Source organism: Sciurus vulgaris, assembly GCF_902686455.1.
Source record: "Sciurus vulgaris genome assembly, chromosome: 6".
In the NCBI taxonomy this organism is placed as follows: Eukaryota; Metazoa; Chordata; class Mammalia; order Rodentia; family Sciuridae; genus Sciurus; species Sciurus vulgaris.
Window position 1 is genome coordinate 72,848,511 of NC_136466.1, and position 24,656 is coordinate 72,873,166.

Below are 24,656 nucleotides of genomic sequence, written 5' to 3' on the forward strand. Positions count from 1 at the left end.
AAGGTGGGGCCACCAGAAAGAATTTCTGGGCATGGTGAACACACACAGCTTTATCAGGCAGGTTCTTGGGTAGGTCATCACAATCACCCTGGGAGTGCCTCTGTCCCACTGTATGGCATCTTCTTAGGGCATTTCAGAAATGACTGTTTTCTTGTTTATTAAGAGACTGAAGAGAAGGAATGTTTGCTCCACTTAGAATAAATATGATGAGGCCTCACAAGACAGTACATCTCTATGTTGTGTCCTGTGCACACCTGAAGTCTAGGCCCCGTGTGGGAGTCTGGTGGGTGCAAGTTCTGCATCAGAGTTTCATTTGAGCATTTCTCTGACTCCCATCTACCCTTTTCTACCTCAGCTTTATTTCCCATCCCAGATCTATGACTTTTCCAATTTTTCTCCTTTTCTACTGATTCACATTCCCTTTTCATCTCTTGTTCTGATCTTTTCCTGAGCAGGTTTCTGTGTACACCCAGATGCTGTGCACACACACCCTAGTGGCCCGGTAACCCATGCAGTGGTACAGGATCTCACTCTTAAAAGGGGTTCAAGAGAACCAGACATCCATCCTTAAACCATCCACACTTGGTTTAAGGCTCTACTCTTGCCATCTCAAAATGTCTAATAATCTTTGAACAAGAGACCTTGCATTTTCATATTGCACTTGGGCCTGAAAATGATGCAGCCAGTCCTCAGTGCCAGGGATAGAGAAGGGCAGCCCTGGACCGCATTAAGCGGCATTCCCATGCACCCCTGGCCCGGCTTGGTTGCTCTCCTACGGTCAGCTCCTCTGCTACTTCTCTACCCAGACACTTACTCAGCTTTAGTTAGCTAAAATGTGACCTCTGACACTTGGCAGATTGCCCACATTGCTGTCACTTTGACCCGAAATGTTTGGTTTCTGCAAATGCAGTCATTTCCATTTCTGTGATCCACTACACCCCTCCCTGCTCTCCTCCCCCCAAGATTTACAGAGTAGCAGCTGCTGCTGTCCCTCTGCACACAGACAGCTGACTTGCCTGCTGATTGTGAACATCCCAGTAATCCGAGTGCTAATGGTATTTATTCAGTCCAGCCGGCTTAGCCCTGAACAAGGTTTATTCTCATTTATCAAGTCAGAGACAAGCTACGTCCTTAATATCCTTCTGTTGACTTTGAGTACACCAGTACCACTGGTGTCGCTGAGGCAAGCCAGGCTCCTGCTTGTTTAACTCACTCAGATCCCCACTATCAGGACACCTACCTTCCAGCCACAGCTTTGGCCCTTTCCAGGCATGGGACAAAACTCTAGTCTAGAGCTCATGGACTGAAAAGGATGGGGCTGGCATTTTGTGCTTGGAGTATCCAGACTGAATAAAGCAGTGTTCTCAAGGATATGGTTAGGCCTCTTTGTGTAGCAAACTCACTATAATTACAGCCTTTTGGCCTCAACACATGCTAGCATTTTGGCATTCAATAGCTCTTCTAGTCTTAATATAAGATACTTAGCTCTGCCTCCCAGATGAGGAGACCAAGTCAAGGGACTTGCCCAAAGTCATCAGCCATTGTTTTCAGAATTCCCACCTAGGGTTCTCCAGGCCCTGGCATCCTTAGATCTTACTTTGAGCTGTTTTTGGCATCTCCCCCAAAGCACACAGCTGGGAGCTTTGAGAGCCCAGGGTTGAGCAGCCTAGAAAGAGAGGGTCTGTTTCTGGGAACAGGGTGGTATCTGCCCTAGGGGCAGTCTGCACAGGAATCATGCAGCTCTGCTGCCCTGCCTGGATGGACTGAGGGCCATCTCAGAACTCAGGCCTGGTCTTTCCCATCCTCCCTCCCCTCTTTCCTCAGCTCTTTAACTGGACAGCACTAAAAGGCTTTTCCAGAAGGGTATTTTATGGAATCCCTGAGGTTGTGAGCAACCCCGGGTAAGACTCATCTAGTGCAGGCACCTCTTTAAGCTGGTCATGTGCAAAGGACAGGCAGGGCACAGACCCAGGCTGCCAAGGCTGCACCCTGCCCAGGCCCACATTTGCCCCATAGTCCTGCATACCCATCTAGGCCCTTCAGAGCTTTGTCACAGTTGAAAATGTGGATTTGTTACCTATGAAAGTGATTCCAGCAACTTGGAAGAGGTCTTTATTCTCTTTCTCTGGTTCATATATTTATTTATGTAATTTTATTTTTGGGGACTGGAGGTTAAACCCAGGGGCACTTACCCGTGGAGCCACATCTCCAACCCTTTTTTTATATTTTATTTAGAGACAGGGTCTTATTAAGTTACTGAGGCTGGCTTTGCACTTGCAATCCTCCTGCCTCAGCCTCCCAAGCTGCTAGGATTACAGGTGTGGACCACCAGGCCCAGCTCTCTTCCTCTGGCTTACATCCCTGTGTTTGAAATCCATTCTCTCCCATTCTGAATGACCTCACTTGTGGAGAGCCATCATCCAATCTAGCAGAATCAGATTTGGTTGAGCCATGGGATGCAGAGGCCTGACTCCCAGGAGCTGGCATCCATGGTAGACTGTTCCAGATAACCTGGGAAGTAAGTGGTCCTGTGTGGGAGTGGTTCACCCTTTGGTTATATGTTAGTTCCTTGAGCAAATGGCTTCCCTAACTCCACCCCATCCTGTTCATCAGAGAAGAAGCCCTTCCCAGTCTTGGGCCCCTTTACCTGTGTGACTATAAAATAAAGGAGAGGTGGGCTACTCCATCTTGTTAGAGGCCAGATCTGGTATGGCCCGATCCGTCACACCCCCTCCCACTTGAAAAGAGTATTGGCTCTTGTGATTATTGATTAGATAAGTTTATGGGTAATTAATTGATTTATAGCCAGCATCATCTTCTGGCAGTTAACCCTTCCCTCATCCATGCTGGATGTGGCTAAAACCCCCATACTTGCTCCCTGGGAAAGTTTGGGAGTCTGCCTGAGGGAGGGTGGACTGTCATTGGCGTGCCTGCAGGGTAGCTTTTGCTGTGTGTCAGCCCACCTTCGGAAGCAAGGAACTTCTCTCTTTGTTGTTTCCACTACTCTGTGGCCCACAGGGGTGGGGCTCCTCGGAGGTTTTTCTTCAGGCTGATGTGCTGTTGAGCCTCATAGCCTCCCTTCTATAGAAGGCAACATTTGACGTTTGTGTGAATTTCGCAGCGTGGTTGACGTCTCTGCTAGACCCTGCCTGTCGTGGGTGAGCGTTCCTTAGGCACATGATGGCATACAGCCCTAATTAGCTCACACATTTGATGAAGCAGCTGTCTTTCTCAATTTGGGGGGACAGGGAAGAGGTTGTGCTGCCAGGCCCCTGCATTGGGCTGCCTGCCTATTTTGAGAGGAGCTGTCAGCCTGCTTTCCCCAGGGACCCTAGTCCACCTCCAAGCTGCTCCCCAGGCACAAGGGTACGGGTGCTGTGTGACAGGCCAGCATCCCCACACATCCTTTCTGTTGAGAGGATGTCGAGAATGCAGAGGGGAGAGTGCTAGGTCTTCTTTAGGCTTTAAGCTGAGTCCTGGTAGGAACAGGAGGGCCAGGTCCCTCATCTCTCCATTTGATCTGCTTTTGGGAGCACTTGCTACATGCTGGGATATCTCTCTTTTTACCTGCCTCCCCTTTCTTCTGGGTTTGGGACCAGGAACCTCCTCCCTCTAATTTTTCTTTGCTTTCCTCTGCTCTGTTACACTGTCCAGGATGTTTCCTGGATAGGAGGATTGGAGCTTAGGAGGAACAGATTCTTTGGGGGTTCCAGGGGGCTTATAGCCCTGTGAAGGTATGACAGCTGGAGACTTAAGAAGACATTGGTAAACTTTGGTACTATTATGGGCTGTCTGGGTGGGTGTGACAGTCCCATCTGACCTGAGCCCTAGCCTTCCCTGTGATACTTCCCTCAGGCATTTTGTAGGTCTGCTCTCTCTGCTCTGGGGCCTCATCAGTGTTATGTTAACTTGGGAGCCTTGACCTTTCCTGAGGGCCTGGCCATACAGGTCTCTGTACTTGGTGCTTACTCTTTAACTGACCATCAGTGTGATCTTTATATAAAGCAAGGAACTAGCAAAAGGGTAAATTGCTAGGGTTCCTAGCCATGTCCCCTGCCTCGCACTCAGCCTAAGTGAGAGCCACCTCTTTTCTCATCCAGGAGAGCTGCATCTGAGGTGTATGTTGCTTTTTGTTTTTGAGACAGGTTTTTGTTTGGTTGGTTTTGTTTCTGGTGCTGGGGATTGAACCCAGGGCCTCATGCACACTAGGCAAGCATTCTGCTATTGAGCTACATCCCCAACCCCATGAGATAGGGATTGACAAGTTGCTCAGGTCGGCCTTGAACTCAGTCCTCCTGCTTCAGCCTCAAACATAGCTGGGATTACAGCGTGTGCCCAGCTGAAATACTTGCTTAACAGCATCACTATTTCTCCATCTCCAGATGGGTAGAGGAGGTGCAGAGGCAGTGTTGGGTTTTGTGTTTCCAGTTTGTTTGCCCATACATGGTTATGTATGTGTGTATATTCCCTCATTCTCTATTGTGCAGAGCCCTAAAATGTGGCAGACTCTGTTGAGCATTGAGTATCTGGGGACAGAAAAGGTCATACACAGTAGCTGCTCTCCTGCAGCCTAGAGGGAGGTGCTGTTTAGTCCTGCACAGGGACCTGCTTTGGCATTCAGGGGCTCCCACCTGCCTTCTTCCCACACACATTATACGTGCTGTCTAGTGCTGGTAAGTGGTGGCCCTGCCCTTGAGCCTCATCATGCCCAGAAAGAACAGACCCATTTGTTATTGCCCCTAGTGTGTGACATGCCTGGGTTCTGGAAAAAAGGAGCATCTAACCCTCACTTGGGAGCATCAGGGAGTGTTTTCTGGAGCAGGGACACTGCAGTAGAACCTTTGAATGGCTGCTGCAGTGTTGGAATGACCTCACAGAAGTAGAAGTGATTTACCTCCCAGAGAGCCCCAGCCCACTGGTGCTGGGGAGCAGCAGGCTAGCATGAGGCCTTTGGCTCTGTCATCTCTGCCATAGGCCGTTGCACCCAGGTGGGTCCACACCCATTAGTGTTTGTTTCTCCAGCTGAGGTTTTCTGGCTTACCTGAGTGGGAACCACCCATGTACTCCTTGCTGGTGTGGTGTCAGCTCCCTGGCATCTGATCTCAGGGCCAAGCAGAACAATCACACTTTCTTGTTTCCTCCCCTAGCAACCCAAAGGTCCAAGTGGAAGCTGTTGAAGGAGGAGCCCTGCAGAAGCTACTGGTCATCCTGGCCACAGAGCAGCCTCTCACTGCCAAGAAGAAGGTAAGTTTCTGCCCCTCCCTCCTGCCCAGCACACCTGGGACCTGAACTTCATTGAGGTCATGTAGAGAAGCCACAGACAGCAGAAGCGTTTTGAGGTGTCTGGAGCCTGGGTACAGCTCCGGCAGGGTGGCCTTGGGCCCCATCCCCAACTTCCTGCCCCGGGCTTCTGTTTACCCACCTTTTGTCTGCTTGGTGGTGTAAAATGTATCTGAGGTCCCTCTTGGCACTCACAGTCCTGAGTTCTGGGGTGTAGTTGGACCCAAGGGGATTGGGAGGTCAGGAAAAATGGGGGCTGGGCTGGGTCATTGGGTCACTTCCGGCTGCCTTTTCTGGGCCTTGGGGTAGGTTCAGCTCTGTAGGAACCCTCACATGGCCTGGATCTGTGCCTCCTAGGTCCTGTTTGCACTCTGTTCCCTGCTGCGCCACTTCCCCTATGCCCAGCAGCAGTTCCTGAAGCTGGGGGGACTGCAAGTCCTCAGGGACCTGGTACAAGAGAAGAGCACAGAGGTGCTGGCCGTGCGTGTGGTCACTCTGCTCTATGACCTGGTCACTGAGAAGGTGAGTGCCTGAGCCTGCCCTGCCTCCCCTCACTTTGCTTTGTGCTTCCCTCTAACCATCCAACCCATGTCCGCTCCCAAACCTCTTCTGTCCATCTATCTGTCCAGATGGATGGATGGATGGATAGATGGAAGGAAGGAAGGAAGAAATGTGGGACATTGAGGAGGATGTCCTGGGGGATATTGGCACCTTAGCTGAAACTTGAGAGCAGGTACTTGCAGTGGTCAAGACCAAGCATGAGGCAGGGGTCAGCATGACTGAAGACCAGAATAGCCAGGGTCAGGCCCTTCATGGCATGAACAGCTAGAACGGGTGGCAAGGAGCATGTGGAATGAAATAGCTAAACCTGGGAGTTGACACAGCAGCCAGGAGATCAAGGAGCCAGGGGTAGGAATAGAGCTGTCTCTTAATGATTCTAGAATCCTAGAGATGCCTCATCTGGGAGCTTGGTTTTGGGCAGGGGCTCTGTGGCTGCCCTTGAGAGACTCAGGTGCCCCAGTGTCTTGCCACCTGGGAGGAGACTTGGAGCCCAGCTCATATTGGTCTTTGCAAGCCTGAGAAGCATCTTAACTGAGAAGAGAGGAACAGCCAGGCCTGGACTCCTAATTCAGCTGCTGCAGAGAGCACTGGACAACCCCGGACCTACTGCTGAGTGTTGGAGGCTGGGTTCATCCCCTACCCGCTGGCCCTCACCCTGCTCTTCCTTCTACCCATCTTCTCCCTAGGCAGAGGATCAGGCTCTCTACCATGCTTCTGCCAGCCTTGTCCTTCTGCGTGTCTCAGCTCTCAATCTGTTTCTGTTTCTCAATCCAAGCTACCGAAATTCAGTTTCTTAGAACAGCAGGCAGCCATGGTACTCAAGGCCAATTAATAAGTCCTGGGCACAGGTGAATCCTAAGAGTGGCCAGCAAGCCTGGAAGAGGACATGTACATTGGTGTTTTCTGGGAGAAACCCTTCTCTTTCCACTGGTGCCTCAGGGGTGTGTCTCTGCTCTCCCCAGCCCTGGTTTCACAGGAATCCTACTCCCAGTCAGTGTCAGCAAGGCTGTCTGTAGGGCCCAGCCTGCCCATGGGGCTTTTGGGGTGGTGGGGTGGTCAGGGAGGGTTGCAGAAACTGTTTGTTTCTGCAAACAGTGTGGACAGGGCCATCCTCCTCCAGGGAGGACAGTGGGGAGCATCGGGCAGAGGGATTTTGAGGTGAGGTGGATAGGCTTCTTTCTTGAGGTTCCCGAGAAGAATTAAGAGTTATCCAAATATTAGCTTGCCCGCAGGGCTGCCATGTACTGCAAGGCATTGGGTGGAAAGACAGCAGTTGAACTAAGGAATTCCCATGGGGAGAGTGGACCACCTCTTCTGGGGTCAGCTGGGTCCCCTGCTTTTCCTTCTTGGCCTTTGGAGAGTCTCCTCCAAGTGACAGTGCCCTGGTGTCTGGGCTCTTACAGAGGTAGGTACTTGCTTGGGGTAGTGAGCCTGTGTCCTTTGAAGTGTAAATGGGGCTGACCCACCCTGCAGCTCCTTCCACAGGTTTTGCTAGGTGTCTGTCCTGCCCAGTGCTGGGCCAGGTGCTGGGGGCACAGTCCTTAGCCCTTCACACCTGCAGACAGACGTTTGTGAGAGAATCTCACAGAGTGTAAGCCAAGGAGCCAAGGAGCCTGTGGTCAGGGGAGGCAGGTGCAGTGGCACTGAGCTCGGAGGGTTGGGAAGAGCTCCCTGGAGTTGGGGCCGTGCAGCAACACAACAGGACGCGGGAACTGCAGCTACAAAGGCCCTGGGGGCAGGAGTAGCTTGGCAGGTGCTGGAGTGAGGGGCCTAGGCCAAGCCCAGACAGTGCTCGAGGTCCTAGGGAAGAGGTTAGGAGAAGTACCAGGTTGTGAAGGCTTAGGGTTGGCAGCCATCAGAGGACTGGAGGAGGCAGGTTGGTAGCAGGAGAGGGGCTGCAGACATTCAGCAAGGAACAGGACGCACGTGGAGGCAGAGGGGCGGGACTGGGTTGTTTGGGAGGTGGAGCTGGCAGGACCTTTGAGGGTGAGGTAGAAAAGTACTACCCAGCCTTTCCTGTCCCTCCTGCTCCACTCTGGCTTCCTTTCTAACCCCCACTAGCCCATGGCTTTGTGCTACCACTTCATCATCAGGTGATCCACCATGGTCCCTGGTCTTTGCCTGGGCATCCCTCTTGCCTTGCCTGTCCTCCCCACTCTCCATCTCCCCTTGGGTCAGAACAGGGTTTCCTGCTTCTTTTTCACAGGTACATTTAGTGCAACTGTAAGAGAAGTCCCCCTAGCCTCCCCTGATATTTGAAATAAGCTGAGGACTTGGCTGGCAACCTGGCAGGCTTGGTTTCCACCATATTCTGCTGATAGAGCCAAGTTTCTGCATTTACAGACACAGGCTGAACATGTGACTTCCTGCCTAAACTTTCCCCAACTCCCCCATCCCTTAGCATAAAGGCCACCATCCTTAGAGGGACATCCAAGGCTCAGCATTCTGGGCCCCAGTCTGGCCCTTGGTATGCTGTTCCTCTGTGACCAATACCATATGCCATTCTTAAAACGTGAGGTTTGTCCCAGGTTTATTGTCCAGTCCTTCTGTGTGGACTGGCCCTCCATCCTGTCCCCTTGGACAACTCCCACTTACCAAGGATCAGAGCAGTTACATCCTCTTCTGTCCCCTAAGCCCTGACAGCAGCAGTCATTCCCTAAGCACCTCTAGGGGGATAATGATGACCAGTGACAATGCTGATAGAACCAATATTTGGTGTCATCGTACTTGATATGAAAGCCATAGTTGTTGACTCTGCTGGGCTCTAGCTGCACTCTCATTATTCCACTGAATGCTCCCAGCTTCCTGAGAGACTCTAGTGACTCTCCTTGAGAGATGATGGCTTTGGGTCTCACATAGGCTAAGTGCCAGCCTACACTCATTTAGCTAGTCAGGAGTGGAGCAGGATTTGAACCCAGCCCGTCTGCCCCTACACTGCACCATGAGAGTAAACTCATGCTATTTAGGAATTATTTTTCTGTTAGAACTTAGGAACTGGAACCATGTCTCCATCTTGATTTCCCCAGCACCTGGCATAGTGCACAAGAGTTGTGATAAGTGAATAAATGGGTGTGTAGACAGACAGAGGGACATATGATAGAGTTTATGTAAAGCCAGGAATCCAGTTGTCCTTCCAAGAAATCCTTGGAGGCATATAGACAGCAGGCAGACCTCATGGCTCAGCCTCAGGCCTCGGCACCTGAAGGGCAGAGACAGCCTGGGACAAGCTGATTGCTCTCTGTGTTCTCTCTCTGCCACCCCACCCCACCTGGTGCCTGGCTGTGCGGATGGCAGATGTTTGCAGAGGAGGAAGCTGAGCTGACCCGGGACACATCCCCAGAGAAGCTACATCAGTATCGCCAGGTGCATCTCCTGCCAGGCCTGCGGGAACAGGGCTGGTGTGAGATCACGGCCCACCTCCTGGCGCTGCCAGAGCATGATGCCCGCGAAAAGGTGCTGCAGACGCTGGGAGCCCTCATGGCCACCTGCCGGGACCTCTACCATCAGGACCCCCAGCTCCGCAGGACACTGACCAACCTGCAGGCTGAGTACCAGGCATTGGCCGCCCTGGAGCTCCAAGAAGGGGAAGATGAGGGATACTTCCGAGAACTCCTGGCCTCCATCCACAGCCTGCTGAAGGAGCTAAGATGAGGCTCCAGTCCTGACTCCAGGATTGGACTGGGATGCTGCTAGTGAGGCTGAGGGCTACCAGCTTAGGTGCATTCTTCAGGGGACATCAGGCAGGAGGGAAGATTTCCCTACTCGGGCATGAACTTCACCAGGGCAGGGCTGGCTTGGCCATTAAATGAAGACATGAAGGCCGTGGTCTATGTCCTCGTTTCTGTGTAGACTGGGCTCAGTCTGTGGCTGGGTTCCATGTCTGGGAGGCCCCAAGGGCAAATGAGTCTCTGGATAATGGGCCCCTGGTGACATGTTGGATGGTCAGTCTGGCCATCCACTAAGAGGTACCATAGGAAGGGTTTGGGCTCAGGTATTGGAAAACTCTGGCTCTTTACCATTCAGTACCTCTGTGACCTTGGGAAGGCATTTAGCCTCTTTGAATTTGTTTCCTCATCTGTCAAAAGAGTTTCATTACAGGAGAAAGAATACACACAAAGCACCACACCAGTGCCTGGCACCCAAGCTTACCCTGTCCTCACCCAAGCTGTGAAGGAAGGTCTGGGGAATCATCTCACTGCCTGCTCTACCTGAGCCCAAGAAACAGCTTCAAGGCTGTTGGCACTGGGGAAGCCCGAGGGCATCTCCACACAAGATGCTGTGTCAGCCAGGCAGCAGATGGGCTGGGCAGCTGCTGGAGCCATTGGTGCTGGGGCATGGGTGGTGGAAGGGCACTGTGGGTTGCTGGCTGGATTCTGGAGGCCCTTAGGTTGAGGTCTCACTCTGGGAGAAGAGTGATCTCGCTACGGCTAGCAGTGGGAACCCAAGAAAGCCATGCCTGCCCACCCACCTGTCAGTGCCCTGGCCCCTCCTCTATGTTCCAGCAGGAGCCAGGCCAGCCTGAGAAAGAAGCAGGGGCAGCCCAGCCTGGCAAATCAGTCCCAGCCCCCACCCCAGCAAGGCTGAGCGCCAGGCTGGGAGCCGGCTGCAAGTTGCCATGGCAACCCTAGCTCTGGGCTTTCCTGATTTGGATTCTGGTGCGTTTGTTTTTCAGCCTTCCTCAGTGCACCAGAGGCTCATTCCCGCTGGCTCAGGCAGCCCCTCCTGGCCTCCAGGAGGCGAAGTCAGGAAGGCCAGTGTGGGCCAGGCCTCTCCTCTCCCTGACATCAGTCCTAGCTTGTAGAAATCTCAGCTTCACTGAGCTGAGGGGAAACTGAGGTCCAGAGAAACATGGGGTAAGTGGGTGGCCTCATTCCCTGTAGTCCCTTTCCTTGCTCTTCTCTGTCCATCTTTTGCCCACTTTCCACTATGCCCAGGAAATGTGTGAAGAGCTATGGACTACACAGAGCTGCTTCTAGGGGAGCAGGAGGGAGCAGGAGTCCAGGCTGACTCTTTGGAGGGGCAGTTTCCCTAGCGGGGGAGCCTCCAGGCTCAGGCATACTGGGCATCAGCCTTGCAGTCTGCCTTTGAGCCTTTAAAGCCTCCCCCAGCCTTGGAGGTGCGCTTTACAGAGGAGATATGGTGGCTCGGGAGGCTGAATGATCTGCCTGAGATCATACAGCTTGAGTGCTGGAACGTGCTGCGCCAACTCTGCCACAGAAGGCTGTGCGCAGCCCAGGGCACGGTGTTCACACTGACAGGCTTCAGAAGCGAGCCCAGGAGAGACGCAGAGCTGCTGTGGCCACCCAGAGTGGGGCATAGTTCAGAAAGGTCAGGCTGGGTCCTGACCAAGGCCAAGGTCAGACACTCTGGAGATGATGTCAGCAGGCTCTGGAGTGGAACTGAGCGGGCAAGGTGGACTCGGGGTGAGGCTGCCCAGGCACAGAACACTGGGAGGGGGAGGGCTTGGGGTTGATGCTGGGTATGAACCTGGTCTAGGCCTTGTCATTGCAGAGGTGAGCACGGAGATGTGGAGCAGATGCAGGCCTTGAATGAGGGCTGGCAGGAATGTAGGAGCCAGGTGAGGTCCCTGGGGTGGTGGCAGGACAAGGCTGGGGCTGGAAATCCCCAGAGCCCGCGAGGCCTCTACAACCACCAGGGGCTGATCTAGGGCATACAAAGGGGTTCCTGTGAAAGGAATGCCATTAGTACGGGTCTAATTGAGGTCTCAGTGTCCCCTCTGCCTTCATATATGCTCATAAAATAGTATATCTGTACACCCAAGGGAGACTTCAGGCCATGAGATCCTGGTAGATCCCTGGAACAGAGGAAAGAGCACCTGGGAGCAGCAATGAGGAGACTGGACCTGTGCCAGGCCACTGAGCTGCAGGTCTGGGGAGCACTATTACCCTCTCACCCCAACACATCCTCATACATCAGGGAGAGTGAGGGCCAGTCTGTAACCTGTTAGGCCTCACTGGGTTTTGTCCTGGGCCTGCCAGGTAGTTGGGCATTAGATGAGCCAGGGTTCTGGCTTGGGGTGCTTGGGGGTGATTCTGGTCCCATCAGAATCATTGTTTATTGTCACCTGCAGGTCTGGATGGGCCTTCTCTGCCTTCCCTGTGGGTGCCATCCTGGAAAATGTAGCCAAGAAGTGCAGCCTGGGCCTGAAAGTTAGGCAAGGAATGGTAATGGGGCCGCAGCTGGCAGAATTTGGTTGACGTGCTTCCTTTCTGCCTAGGTCTTTTCTTTTCTTCCCACCCGGTCACATGGTGGGGCCACAGGACTCTTAGCCTTATGTCCAGGAGTAGACTGAGCTATGGCTGGCGCTCACCCCTGATTGTTAATGCCCTCCTCCTGGGCTGGGGCTGAACCAGGCCCTTTGGGAGGCTGAAAGAGATGGGGAGTAGGGTGGTAGGTGAAGGTCCCCGCTCTGTCCCTCAGTAGTCTTGGTATTTATTAACTCACTGTTCATTTAGCCTTCCATTCAGATTCTGTCAGTTAAGCATTAGTACATGTTGGGTCTCAGGGTTCTAAGATCAGTAAGTCACAGGTCCTGCTGGCAGGGAGTTGGGGTCGGGGGTTCAGTGTGACCTGTGCCTCTGTGAAGCTGAGGAAGCCCTGGACCTAGTGGAGGAGGTCAGGTGAAGCCTCCCAGTGCTGGTGATAACCAAACTGAGACCTGAGGATGCTTGAAGGACAACTCAGGTAGGTATGGAGAGGATTTCAGCCCCAGAACGTGCAGGAGGACCTGAGGGAGCTTGCAGTCCATCAAGGAACCCAGGGTAATTGTTGCTGGAGGAGGTGGTGTGACTAGGGGCACGTGGCCCAAGGTGGAGCCACATGGGTCAATGGTGACCATGTCCTCCAGTGCCCTTCCAGCCTTGCCAAGGATGTGCCCTCCTGACAGCATGAGGAGGCGGGGAGGGCTCTGGGCATCCTCTGGTTGCTGCCTTTAGCCCTTCTACACATAATAGAGGGCCGCTTCGGACCAGGCCCTGACCTGAGCGCTGTGACAAGCAAGCATTCAGTGTGAGTCTAGGTGAGTGCCAGAGCACCAAAGGTCAACAAGACACCATGAAGGGAAAAGAGCTCTGCAGAGGTGCTGTGTGAACAGGAAGTGTAGCAGGGAACCAGGGGGGAACACAGGCAAGTGCTTTGTTGACCAAGGATGAAGCCAGGGCAAGGTCCTCAGCTGGAGTGTGGCTGGGCATTTCAAAAGAAGCAGTGAAGCAGCAGGAGGGAGAGGAGTGGGCAAGCAAGAGCAGGCTGACAGGCTGTGGGAAGGAATATGGGGACAGGAGAGACCTGCTGGGACAGGATCCCTCTTGTCAAATGGTGAAAGAAGATGATGGAGGATAGAGCCTGGAGGCAAGCGTGAGTCAGTTTGGTAGGTGCAGGGTGGTGACAGAGGAGCTGGGGAGCAGGCCTCAGCTGCAAGCCCTGTGTTCCGGGTAGAGCTGAGGGGAATCGTGGCTGGATGTGGCACATGAGGAAAGAGGCATCAAGGACGCAGCCTCACTTTGGGCTTGAGTGAACGGTGGTTGGAGGTGTAAGAAACAAAAATGGGGAAAGAAGAGAAGCAGAAAGGACTGGGCATTTGCGTGGCATGGTTCAGCTCTGTTTATATCACAGTGTTCGCAGGACATTCCAATGGGGATGTTGAATAGGCCAGCTAAGGCCAGAGCCTGGAGTCGGGAGGGGTCCAGGGGAAGAGAAGGGCTTGGCACATGTGTGAGAGGGTCCCGGGGGTCAGGAATGTGGTAAAATGGTTGTAAAATACAGCTATTGTTAAAAAAATTATATAAACTTATACTTAAACAACAGATTAAAAAAGCAAAGGTAATTAAAAAAAAAAAACAAAACACTAGTAAGGGCTGGGTTGTGGCCCAGTGGTAGAGCACTCACCTAGCTTTGTGAGGCCCTGGGTTTGATTCTCAGCACCACATATAAATAAAACTAAAAAATATTTTTAAATAAACTAGTAAAAGAAGCAAATTAAACCCAATGAATGCAGAAGAAAAAGAAATAATGAGCATAAACCAATAAAATAAAAGATGGAAAAGCTGGAGAAAATCAGTGAAAATAAAAGATGGTTCTTTGAAAAAAAGAGAAGATACAAATCACCAATATCAGGATGAAAGTGGGGGTATCGCTATGGACTCAGCATTAAAAGAATAAGTGAATATACTACAAACAACTCTAAGTAAGTTGTAAAAATCAGTTGACAACTTAGAGGAAATGATGGACCAACTCTTTGAAAAGCAGTTTTTTACTGTATCTCTTTCTGTTGCTGCTCTAGCAAATCTCCATGAACCCAGGGCCTTAAATGCCTAGATTTATTTTCTTATGGTTCTATAGGTTAGAAGTCTACCACAGTTCTCATGGGGCAAAAACCAAGGTGTCACAGGGCTGTAGTTCTTTATAGGCTCTGGGTAGGGTCCATTTCCATGCCTTTCCAGTTTCTTGTGAAAATTTCTTACCTCAGAGGCTTTCCTTTACTGTCACCTTACAAAAGCAAGTCAAATTCTTCTTATGGTGTCACTTTAAACTGTTTGGTTTGGTGTGTTGGGAATGGAATTCAGCCTTGCCCATGGGTAGGTGCTTAACCACTGAGTCACTCCCAACCAATACCCCACCTCCCTGTCTTCTGCTCTTAAAGACCTTTGGGATTAAATAACTGGACCTATCAGGATAATTCAGGATCATCTCTCCTCCCTTCTTTTTTTTTTGGTACCAGATTGAACTCAGAGGTACTTTACCTCTGGACCACATCCCCAGTCCTTTCTATTTTTTATTTTGAGAGAGGGTCTTGCAAAGCTGTTTAGGATCTTGTTAAGTTACCGAGACTGACTTTGAGCTTGGGATCCTCCTACCTCAGCCTCCTGAGCTACTGGAATTGTATGCATGCTCCACCGCACCCAACTCATCTCCCTATCTTAAAACCAGCTAGCAACCTCTGTTCTGTCTACATCCCTGGTCCCCCTTCGCCAGGTAACATAATATATCCACACATTCCAGGCATTAGGATGTGAACATCTATTCTGCCTACCTCAAACACAAACTGCTAAAACTCACTCAAGAACAGATAGATAATCAGTAGAGTCCCCTATCAATTAGAGAAGTTGAATTCATAATGTTTTTCTACAAAGGAAACTCCAGACCAGATGTTTCACTAGCAAATTCTACCAAATAATACAGATTCCATATAGTCTCTTCCATAAAGTAGGAAACACTTCCAAAGTCATGACTCAAGGCCAGCATCATGAATTCCAATATATTTTCCTGAAGTCCCTATGTCTTCAGCACAGAAGTCCTCAATAAAATGTTAGCAAATCCAATGCAGCAATGTATGAAAGCTATAAGCAAATGGAATTTATCCTAAGAAAATGAGATTAGTTCAGCTCAAATCACCATATTTCCAGATTAAAGAAAAGAGGCCATTGGTAAAAATGGATAAAGAAAATGTGGCATGTATACACAATGGAGTATTACTCAGCCATAAAGAAGAATGAAATTATGGCATTTTGCTGGTAAATAAATGGAACTGTAGACTATCATGCTCAATGAAATAAGCCAGGCTTAGAAAGTTAAAGGTCAAATGTTTTTCTCTGATATGTGGAAGCTAGTTCAAAATAAGGGGGAAATAAAGAGAGTGAAAGGGAAAAGGAAGGAGTCCATCAAAATAGAAGAAAGATCTGTGGACCACAGGAAATTTGACTGAGGGGGAGTGGGAAGGGATGGGACAAGGAAAGAGCAGTGGAATTAATCTTGACTAGCTTTTCTATGTACCTTTATGAATATGCCACAGTGAATCTCACCATCGTGTATATCCACAAGACACCGGGAAAAAAATAAAAATAAAATAATAAAGATCAGTAGAATAGAAGGCAGGAAATAGGGAGGGAAAGAAGTACTGGGGACCAAATTAGAGCAAATTACATTCCATTCCTTACGTCAAAATGAATCCTAATGTTATATATAACTAAAAAGAACCAAGAAAAAGAAGAGCCACATGATCATCTCAAGGGATGCAGAAAAACATTTGACAGAGCCCAATATTCATTCATTTCAAATGGCTCTCAGCAAATTAGGACTAGAGGAGAGCTTCCTTAACTTCCTGAAGGGAAACCACTGAAAGCCTGCACCTAACATCAGGCTGGATGGCGAAAGACTGAACTCTTTCCCTAAGATTGAGAATAAGGCAGAGTGTCCAGTCTCACAACTTTTTTCCAATATTGTACTGAAAGTCCTGGATGGTGCCTGAAGGCAAGAAGGTGAAATAAAAAGCGTAAAAGAAGAAATAAAACTCTTCACAGATGACACATCAATGTAGAAAATCTCATAGGATCTTCAAAAAATATAGAGCTAGAGTTTAGCTAGGTCATAGGATACAAAGGATATACAAAACTATATATATATATTTCTATATAATGGTAATGAACATGTGGAAATCAAAACCAGTACGAGTTATAATGACATAGAAAGATTGAAATGTATAGGATTTTATGCTGCAAACAATAAGTTACTGATGAAGAAAGTCACAGATAAATAAAGGAGGAGATATGTTGAGTTCATGGGTTGGAAGACTCCACATTGCTGAGATGTCATTGCCCACAAAATTGATCTATAGATTCAGTACAATGCCAGGAGGAATTCTTAGATGTCAAGAGTCTTAACTGAAAATTTACATGGAAACACAAAGCAACTAGAAAAGTTAAAACAATTTTGAAAAAGAGGAACAAAGTTGGAAGACTTACAAACTAGCTGATTTTCAGGCCAGGCCACAAAACTAGTAATCAAGAGCGAACCTGGTGTGGTCATGCACACTTGTCATCCCAGTGAATTGGGAAGCTGAGTCAGGATGACAAATTTGAGGCCAGCCTCAGCACCAGTGAGACCCTGCCCTAAAATAAAAAAGACTGGGGATGTAGCTCAGTGGTAAAGCACCCCTGGTTTGATCCCCAGTACCAAAAAAAAAAAAAAAAAAAAAAAAAGAAAGAAAAAAGGCATTGTTCAAAGGATAGATCAATGAGTTAAAAATTAGAAATAGACCCACAAAATTCAGTAGGGCCCCTCTTTATCCACAGAGGATATGTTCCAAGACCCTCAGTGGAGACCTGAAACCACTGGTAGTACCAAACTCTCTAATCCTGTTTTAACCAAGCACTTCTCATACACTGTGATTGTAACTTGCAGTTTTGAGGTGTGACAGCAAAAACACAAATTCTTTCTTCTTTCTTTGTAATTTTTGTAATTTCTCTGACGGGATTCATCTTATTACAGATCTTAACAAATTCAACATGTTTTGTTTTTTAATTGAGAACTTTCACCTTTTTACTTTAAGGGAGCATTTCATACCTTCTTGGTGACATATCCAAATTGCCAGCATCCCTGCTCTTATACAAGCACATGACAGTTGATGTGATGACACAATGGCTACTGTATGACTAATGGGCAGGTAGCATACAGAGTGTGGATACATTAGACAAATGGATAGTTCATGTCCTAGGCAGGATGGAGCTGGACCATGCAAGATTTTATCATGCAACTCAGAATGTCATGCAGTTTAAAGTTTATGAAATGTTTGTTTCTGGAATTTTCCATTTAGTATCTTTGGACCATGATGGACCAAGGGTAACTAAAACCACAGAACTACAAATAAAGCAAAACTACAGATAAAGGTAAACCACTGTGTAGTTAATTGGTTTGTTTTTATTTTTGTGTCAATTGGTTTTTGATGAAAGTACAAAGGCAATTCAATGGAGAAAGGATTGTTTTTTTAATGAATGGTGCAATTGGAGAGCCACATTTTTAAAAATGAGCCCTGACCTGTATGTCTTATATCTTGTACAAAATTTAATTCAAAACCAAAAATAGACCTATATGTAAGATGATAAAACTCATAAGAAAACAGAAATCTTTGAGACCTAGAGTCAGATTTCTCAGAGCATCAAACTCACCATTCATAAAGTAAAAATAGTCATGATTTGGACAAAGTCAAAACTTTTATTCCATGAAAGAAATTGTTAAGAGAATATAAAGCTTGTTACAACCAGGAGAATATGTCAAATCACATGTTTGACAAAGTACATATATCCAGAGCACGTGAAGAACTCTTGAAACTCATCAGTAAGAAAATACTCAACCTAATAAAAACTAAGCAGAAGAATTGAAAATACATTTCACCAACAAAGATACAGATGGCAGATAAGCACATGTAAAGATGCACAACCTTATTAGTTGTTAAGGAAACAAAATGAAACCATAGCAAGACAGCACTGCACACCTATTGAAGTGGCTCAAAAACCGCAAGGAAACAAACAAGCTTGTCCATACCATAGGAGGAGGAAGTGGAGCCCCCGGATTGTCATCCACTGCTGGAGGCTGCAGAATGGCACCAACCCTACAGGGAGAGGGTTTTGCCAGGAATTGGTAGGGGATGGGTTCATGTTTTGGTATCAGGGATTGAACTGAGGGGCACTTTTACCACTGGGCCACATCCCCAGCCCTTTTAAAATATTTAATCTAGAGATGGGGTTGCATAGAATTGCTTTGGACCTTGCTTTTGCTGAGGCTGGCTTTGAACTCACAATCCTCTTGTCTTGGCCTCCTGAGCCACTGAAATTACAGGCGTGTGTCACCTCTCCAGGCTGGTAGGAGATGTTTTGATGACATTGGAATAGCACAAGGGCCTCTGTGGGGCAGCGACTTTTTGTATCTTGGGTGGGTGAGGATTCCACAGCTACATTTGTTAAAATTCATGGGATTGTACATCAGAAAGAATGCATTTTGCTCAAATTGTAACCTAAATTTCAAAAGGTAATGAACTCAGAAAGCAAATCCTTTCCTAATGCCTACACGTTACCATGATCTGTGCTCTGGAGGTGACCCAGCTACTGTTCAGGAGGTGGCTGCCATAGTGCCTGCCAGTCATGGCTTGAAATCCAATGTGGCACAGTATTCACACCATGGAAATTAGGATACGCTGCAGATCAACTTACCACTTTGTTCATAGTCTAGACTTAAGAAAACGATGAAGAAAACGTTAGCTTTGCCAGTTAAACTTAAAAGCATATTGTTTGTAGCAGTGACATTGTCAATAGCACAAAAATTGGAATCTCACAGCAGGTCACAACTGCTGATTCAACAAAGAAGTCACTCCTTGACTAACAAGTGCAGTCCACCGGGTCTGTTGCTTCATCCTCCTCCTTAAGGTGAACGGAAACATCAAGCAACATTCACGTCAGAACCAGGCTCACTCCTTGGTGCAGCCATGGGCTGGCTGTGGAACAGGAGCATGCAAACATCAGTGAAAACCTCCCTGGAATCCGTCGGATAGGTGGCATTCAGAGGGGAGGGTTGCACGTTTCAGTTTTATTTGTAAATCGTAGGCTTTACTCCTTTATGGCAATATAATGTAATAATAAAGGAGTGTGCATGTACACACACGCACTCACACACACCCTTTTCTGCCCCGGAGAGCAGCCTGTTAAACGCTTGCTAGCACACCACTGCTTGGGACCACTGTCCTGAAGCTGATATGGCTGGACACAGGGAAGAGGAGGACCCAAATCCTCAAGATCCAAGCCCTGGACCATCTTAACACCAGAGGTCTGAGAAGAATGAGCTGGAAAAGAGGGACAGAAGCAGTGACAGGTGTGCAACCACAGAAATCCAGAGCAGGTGTCCCAGGGAGAGGCAAGTGGTCACCCTCACCTCTCATGCTAGTCAGGGACCTCTGGGGCTACAGCAGGGGTGGTCAGAACCTGGGTCATTAGAGAGACGAGGTCTTGAATCTGGCAGTGGGCTGGGCCACGTCACCTCTCTCGGTTCACTTCTTCAGCTGAGAGGCTGGAGGAGCGGTGATGGCACTGGGTATGGAGATGAAATGAGTGATGTGGTGAGGCCAGACACTGGCCCTGGGGGCCGGCATGTGGCAGCTCCTCTCCTGTGACGAGGTGGCCCTGGTCTGGGTGCGGGTTGGAGCTGGAGGCGGTGAGCAGAAGGGCTGCAGAGGTTAGGGGGGCCTTTGAAGTGTCTGCCTGGAGCCATGAGAGCCCCACAGGGCAGATGGTTAGCAAGCAAGGGTGCAGCCACCTGAGGAAGGTACAGTAAGTGCCAGCAAGGGGGACTCGGGGCTCTGCCTGAGGCCATTGTGTGCAGGCCCTGGGAAAGCAAGTTTGAGGGGATTAAAGAGCTGTGTGACAGGCTGAGGAGGCACCATGGGGTGAGGGAGCTGGGACTTGGCTTCTGTCCCCAGGCCTCACTCTGGGAGGTGTCACAGAAACTGCTGAGAGCAGCAGCATGTGGGTCCTGGCACAGAGCAAGTCTCTGAATGTAAGGCCAGGCAGTCCCCTTAGTGAACAGAAAACGGGCAAGAACCAGTACTTCTCCAGAGCAGGGCCTGGACAAGGTGCCTCCTCACATTCTGCCTAAGGGTGCTGCTTTAGAGCAGGGATGACAGAGCGTTTCAGGATTTCTGGGCCAGGCTGGAGCCTGGGCTTAGGCGCTCTAGGCCTCTGGTGCTTCCTTGGTTGCCAGTTTTTTGCCCTCTAGTATCTTTGATAGACTGGTTTAAATCAATAAATAGTAACATCATTCAATGACTTTTTGTCAAGCATGGCTGGGCCTTTTCTGGATGCAGGAGAGGAACAGAGCCAGTCCTGATTTCCTGAAGGAAGGGACTTTTGCTTCCTAGGGAGGCATGTGCTGCTGGGGCCGGGAGGGAGCAGAGGCATTGTGCTACAAGGCATGGCTGAGTGAACCATAAAAATTGTAATAATAGATACTGTTTAGGAGGAAGCTTAATTTTAAAAGGTTGACTTTTGTGGTGCTGGGGACTGAACCCAGGGCCTTGTGCTTGCAAGGGAAGCACTCTATCAACTGAGCTATCTCCCCAGGCCAAAAGCTTGACTTTTTAAGCTGGGCTGTACTCCAATAGTTCCAGTGGCTTGAGAAACTGAGGTGAGGTCAGTTGAATTCCAAGGGCAGCCTGGGCAACATAACGAGATCCCTGTCTCAAACAAAACCACCTTTTAAAGTAAATAATGGCATTAAGGTCAGAAGCTATAGCAATGGCGAGGCCTGGGGCCTACATGTGGCCCATGTGGGTAGGAAATATGCAGCTCTGTGATGGCCTCTGGGAGCCTGGGCACTCTGGGAAAGGCCTCTAGAGGCAGTGTGGGTACAAATGGCAGGGCCCTAGGGCTGGACATGAGTGGTCAGACGGGTGTCAGACAGACCTTTGGCAGAGGCTTGAGGCAGTAAGATAAGTGCAGCTGTCCAGGGCTAAGGCCAGCTAAGGGGCCTCTGCAATGACCCCAGAGAGGGTTTGGGACTGATGGAGGACAGTGGCTGGGCTGAGAGCTGGGGGTTGACTGGACGTGGACTGGGTCTTGCTGGGGTGGGGTGGTGGACATCATCAGGTGAAACAGCTGGAGAAAGATTGGATCTGGAGCTGAGGCCTGAGAGAGAGTTTTGGAGTATGACAAACTAAAGACAACAAAAGCCATTGGGAACAACCCTGAGTGTCAGCAGGGGACGGGGCAGGAGCCAGGTAAAGGGAGGCTGCTGGGAAAGTAGCCAGAGAGCACAGAGCAATTATTTCTCTAGTGCTTTCCATGTGGGAAGTGTCCTGGGCCTTGGTGATTCAGTGGGGAACCAAATAAAAGTCACTGCCCAGAGTACACAACAGGAACAATGGATATATAGAGTTCAAAGCCATGACGAGAGGACAGTATAAGGTCAGTCCTTCTGATGAGGTAACTTGATGGAAATGCTAAAAAAATGCATAGGGCTCCCTAGGGAAGTACTTTCCAGGCTGGGGACTTGGCATGTTGAAGGAATGTCAGGGAGACCGGGAACAGAAACAATGATGGTGAGAGAGGAAAGGCCAGAGTGGGCAGAGCCATAACCATTACTGAAGACCTCGACCTTTACTGGGGAACAGGGAAGTTACCTGAAAGTTTGAGCTCAGGGAGGAACATGAACTCGCTTCTTTTACACGGGCTACCCTGGCTGCTGAGGGAAGCAGGGTGTGGGAAGCTGCTGCTGGCTGGCAGCCCACCTCCTGGAATCACACCAGCATAGGTCTGTGACCAACAATGCAGCAGCAGTGATGGGGAATCACTTTCCAGATAGGGTTTTAAAAGAACACGGTGGCTTCCATCTGCTGCCGCTCTCTCCGATCAGTCACTCCAGGCCAGCTGCCATGTTGTGAGCTGTTCTTTGGAAGGTCCCACAAGGCAAGGATCTGAGGCCTCTGCCAACAGCAACTCGCTTGGACATAGATCCACTCCCACCCCGTCAAGCTGACACTGTAGCTTCAGCTGATGTCTTGACTGCCACATCATGAGACCCTAAACGAAGACCACCCAGCTAAGCTGCTCCTAGGTTCTTGACCTTCAGAAACTGTGAGGTAATGACTACTTGTTTTAGCTGCCCAGTTTTGGCACAATCTGTTAAATAGTAATAACTGGTAACATCATGATGCCTTAGGCCAGGAGATGGTAAACAGAGGTGGCAACAAGTAGCAAGATCTTACATTTTAAAAAGATATTGCTTTTTTGATATTTGGCCAGAGAAATGAGGCGACTAGGAGTGCCAGCTAGTGAGGTGGGGAAAACAGCAAGAAGGGCTTTGGGCAGGAATGGTAGAGAGCAGAGATGACTGTGGTCCAAACTGGTCAAGCTTGAGATATTAGGCAACCAAGTGACAGTTTAGGAGACAGGAATGGGGGCTGAGATTAGAAGAGTGAGCACAGACAGAGACAGGAAGAGGCCAGGTACAGACACACCTTTAACACAGAAAAGCTGCTGGTAGGGAAGACAAAACCAGAGTGAGGTATCTGGAAATGGAGCACCTGAGTAAGGACTGGTCCCTGGAGCACTCCTTGGGTGTGGTCAGTGGGACTGTGAAGAAAAGGCCAGTCTGGCAGTATAGAAGGCAAGGGAGATGGTGGTAGAGTGGGCAAGATGACAGGTGACTGAAATGACAACTTCCATGAAGGTGACAATGACAACAGCCATCTGTTTAGGGAGTTTTGACTAGAAAAATGCAGAAAAAAGAGGAAGAATCAAGTGTGCCTCTAGTCTTGATGTGCCTCTAGTCTTGATGTGAACCTTGAAGAATGTTCATGTGAATTCCCAAGTGGGAGGTGCAGATTGGGGTATTCAACAGGACACGGGTGTGACCCGGCATGAACCTGGGAAGCAATGCGGCCCTCCCTAAAGCTATGGGCATAGTTCCCCTCACTGAGCAATTGCCCTGGGAGAAGATGGGGAGGGCCCAGAGCGTGGCAGGTGCTATGGCAAGTCCAAGGCTTCTGTTTTGTGGTGCTGGGGACTGATGCAGGGCCTCACACACCCTAGGCAAATCTCTACCACGGAGCTGTAGCTCAGTTCCCATGACTCTTCTTGAAGGCAAAGACAGTGACTTCAGCCTCTTAGATTTTTTCATAGTGGACTTTATTGGGGAGAAGTTAGTGTAAAAAACATTCAAATTCACAAAATTTAAATAAGACAGTAAAATTATACCTTGTAGCTGTAGTAATCACTATAGTAATCACAAATAAAGTAAAATCGAAATTATTGCCTAAGCAAACACTATTCTGTCAGGCTTCTGTTAAGCCCAACGCAGGAAACACTGCAATTATAAGTGAGCCCAAAGATGAATTTGCATGTGAAGTTGGGGGAAAAAAAGCACATTCAAATTATGGCATCACCACATCCCAGCCCGAAAACAGCAACTTTATTAATGTCCTGCAGCAGAGTGCGTTAGTAATTGTAGGCATGCATTATAATTCTTACTTCATGAAGAATAATCAGGGTTTTTCCCCCCGATATGTTTTATCCCTCGGAAGACCTTTCTGGGACATTCCTTCTCCACAGCTGAGTCCACTCTCCTGGCTGAGAGAATGGGTATTCCAATCTGACTGTTACTAACAAGTTAATGAGGAATTTGCTTTGGTTATGGAATTTTTATTTAAGCTTAAAGAAAATATAGCTAAAAATATGCTCCTGAATCTAAAAGCATTTTTGACCAACTTAAACACGTTCTGGCAAAATTTACCACCTGGCTGGGTTCAAAACCTGCCTATATAAATGTTCTCTACTTAGCAAGTACACTTGAGTGAAGAACAGTGACTGATCCTTAGGAGCCCCAGGGGTTGGGGCAGGTGGTCAGGGGCAGAATTAGATGCTGTCCATGGCTTTGAACTCGCTGAGGGCCTGCACAGGGTTCACATGCTTCTTCTGAGATGCCCGCTTAATCTTGGTCTGTGTCTCATCCTGCTTCTCTCTCTTCACCAAGGGCTTCTTCTCAGGTGCCTTCATCTTCCAGGACACAGCAGGAAGGTTGAGGGAAGCCATGCCCTGGGACTTTTGGTATTTGGTGGAGGCCACATAAGATGCCTTCACTGTCTGTACCACGGCATTCATCAAGTTCTTGGCTGCCTGGATCAGGGACATGGCGCTGTCCACCTATAAAGCATAGACAGGACAGTAAGGAGTCATCTGATGGGAGTGACTTTCCAGCACCAGAAATCTGGGCAGGTCCCCAGAGTACCAAATACTGGTCCAGGAACCCTGTTACTGATTGGATACTAATAGCCATTTAGAAGCCTAATCAGTCTTAAAATATCCATTTTTCAGATTCTATGATGAGGAAAAGGGGTTACAGTAGTAAGTACATAGGTTGCCATCACCTTGCCTGCTTCCAACCTTCAAATTTTCATTCACAAAACAAACAAGGTGGATCAACATCTTTTTTTTTGGACACTGAATGAATGAACTATAAGCACCAAGGAAGAATCCAGT

General features: G+C 49.0%; 2 protein-coding genes across 6 annotated transcripts in view; one reads left to right on the forward strand and one right to left on the reverse strand.

The window, feature by feature from the left end:
• SIL1 (SIL1 nucleotide exchange factor) overlaps positions 1–23,915 on the forward strand; it is a 279,698-nt gene extending 255,783 nt beyond the window's left edge. For all 4 annotated transcript variants that reach the window (XM_079143961.1, XM_079143962.1, XM_079143963.1 and 1 more), the window contains 3 exons: positions 5,148–5,244; positions 5,638–5,802; positions 9,136–23,915. In XM_079143961.1, coding sequence (XP_079000087.1) covers positions 5,148–5,244; positions 5,638–5,802; positions 9,136–9,492 — 619 coding nt within the window. In that variant the 3' untranslated portion in view covers positions 9,493–23,915. The remainder of the gene's footprint in view (positions 1–5,147; positions 5,245–5,637; positions 5,803–9,135) is intronic.
• CTNNA1 (catenin alpha 1) overlaps positions 23,313–24,656 on the reverse strand; it is a 218,666-nt gene continuing 217,322 nt past the window's right edge. For both annotated transcript variants that reach the window (XM_079143939.1, XM_079143940.1), the window contains exon 18: positions 23,313–24,320. In XM_079143939.1, coding sequence (XP_079000065.1) covers positions 24,033–24,320 — 288 coding nt within the window. In that variant the 3' untranslated portion in view covers positions 23,313–24,032. The remainder of the gene's footprint in view (positions 24,321–24,656) is intronic.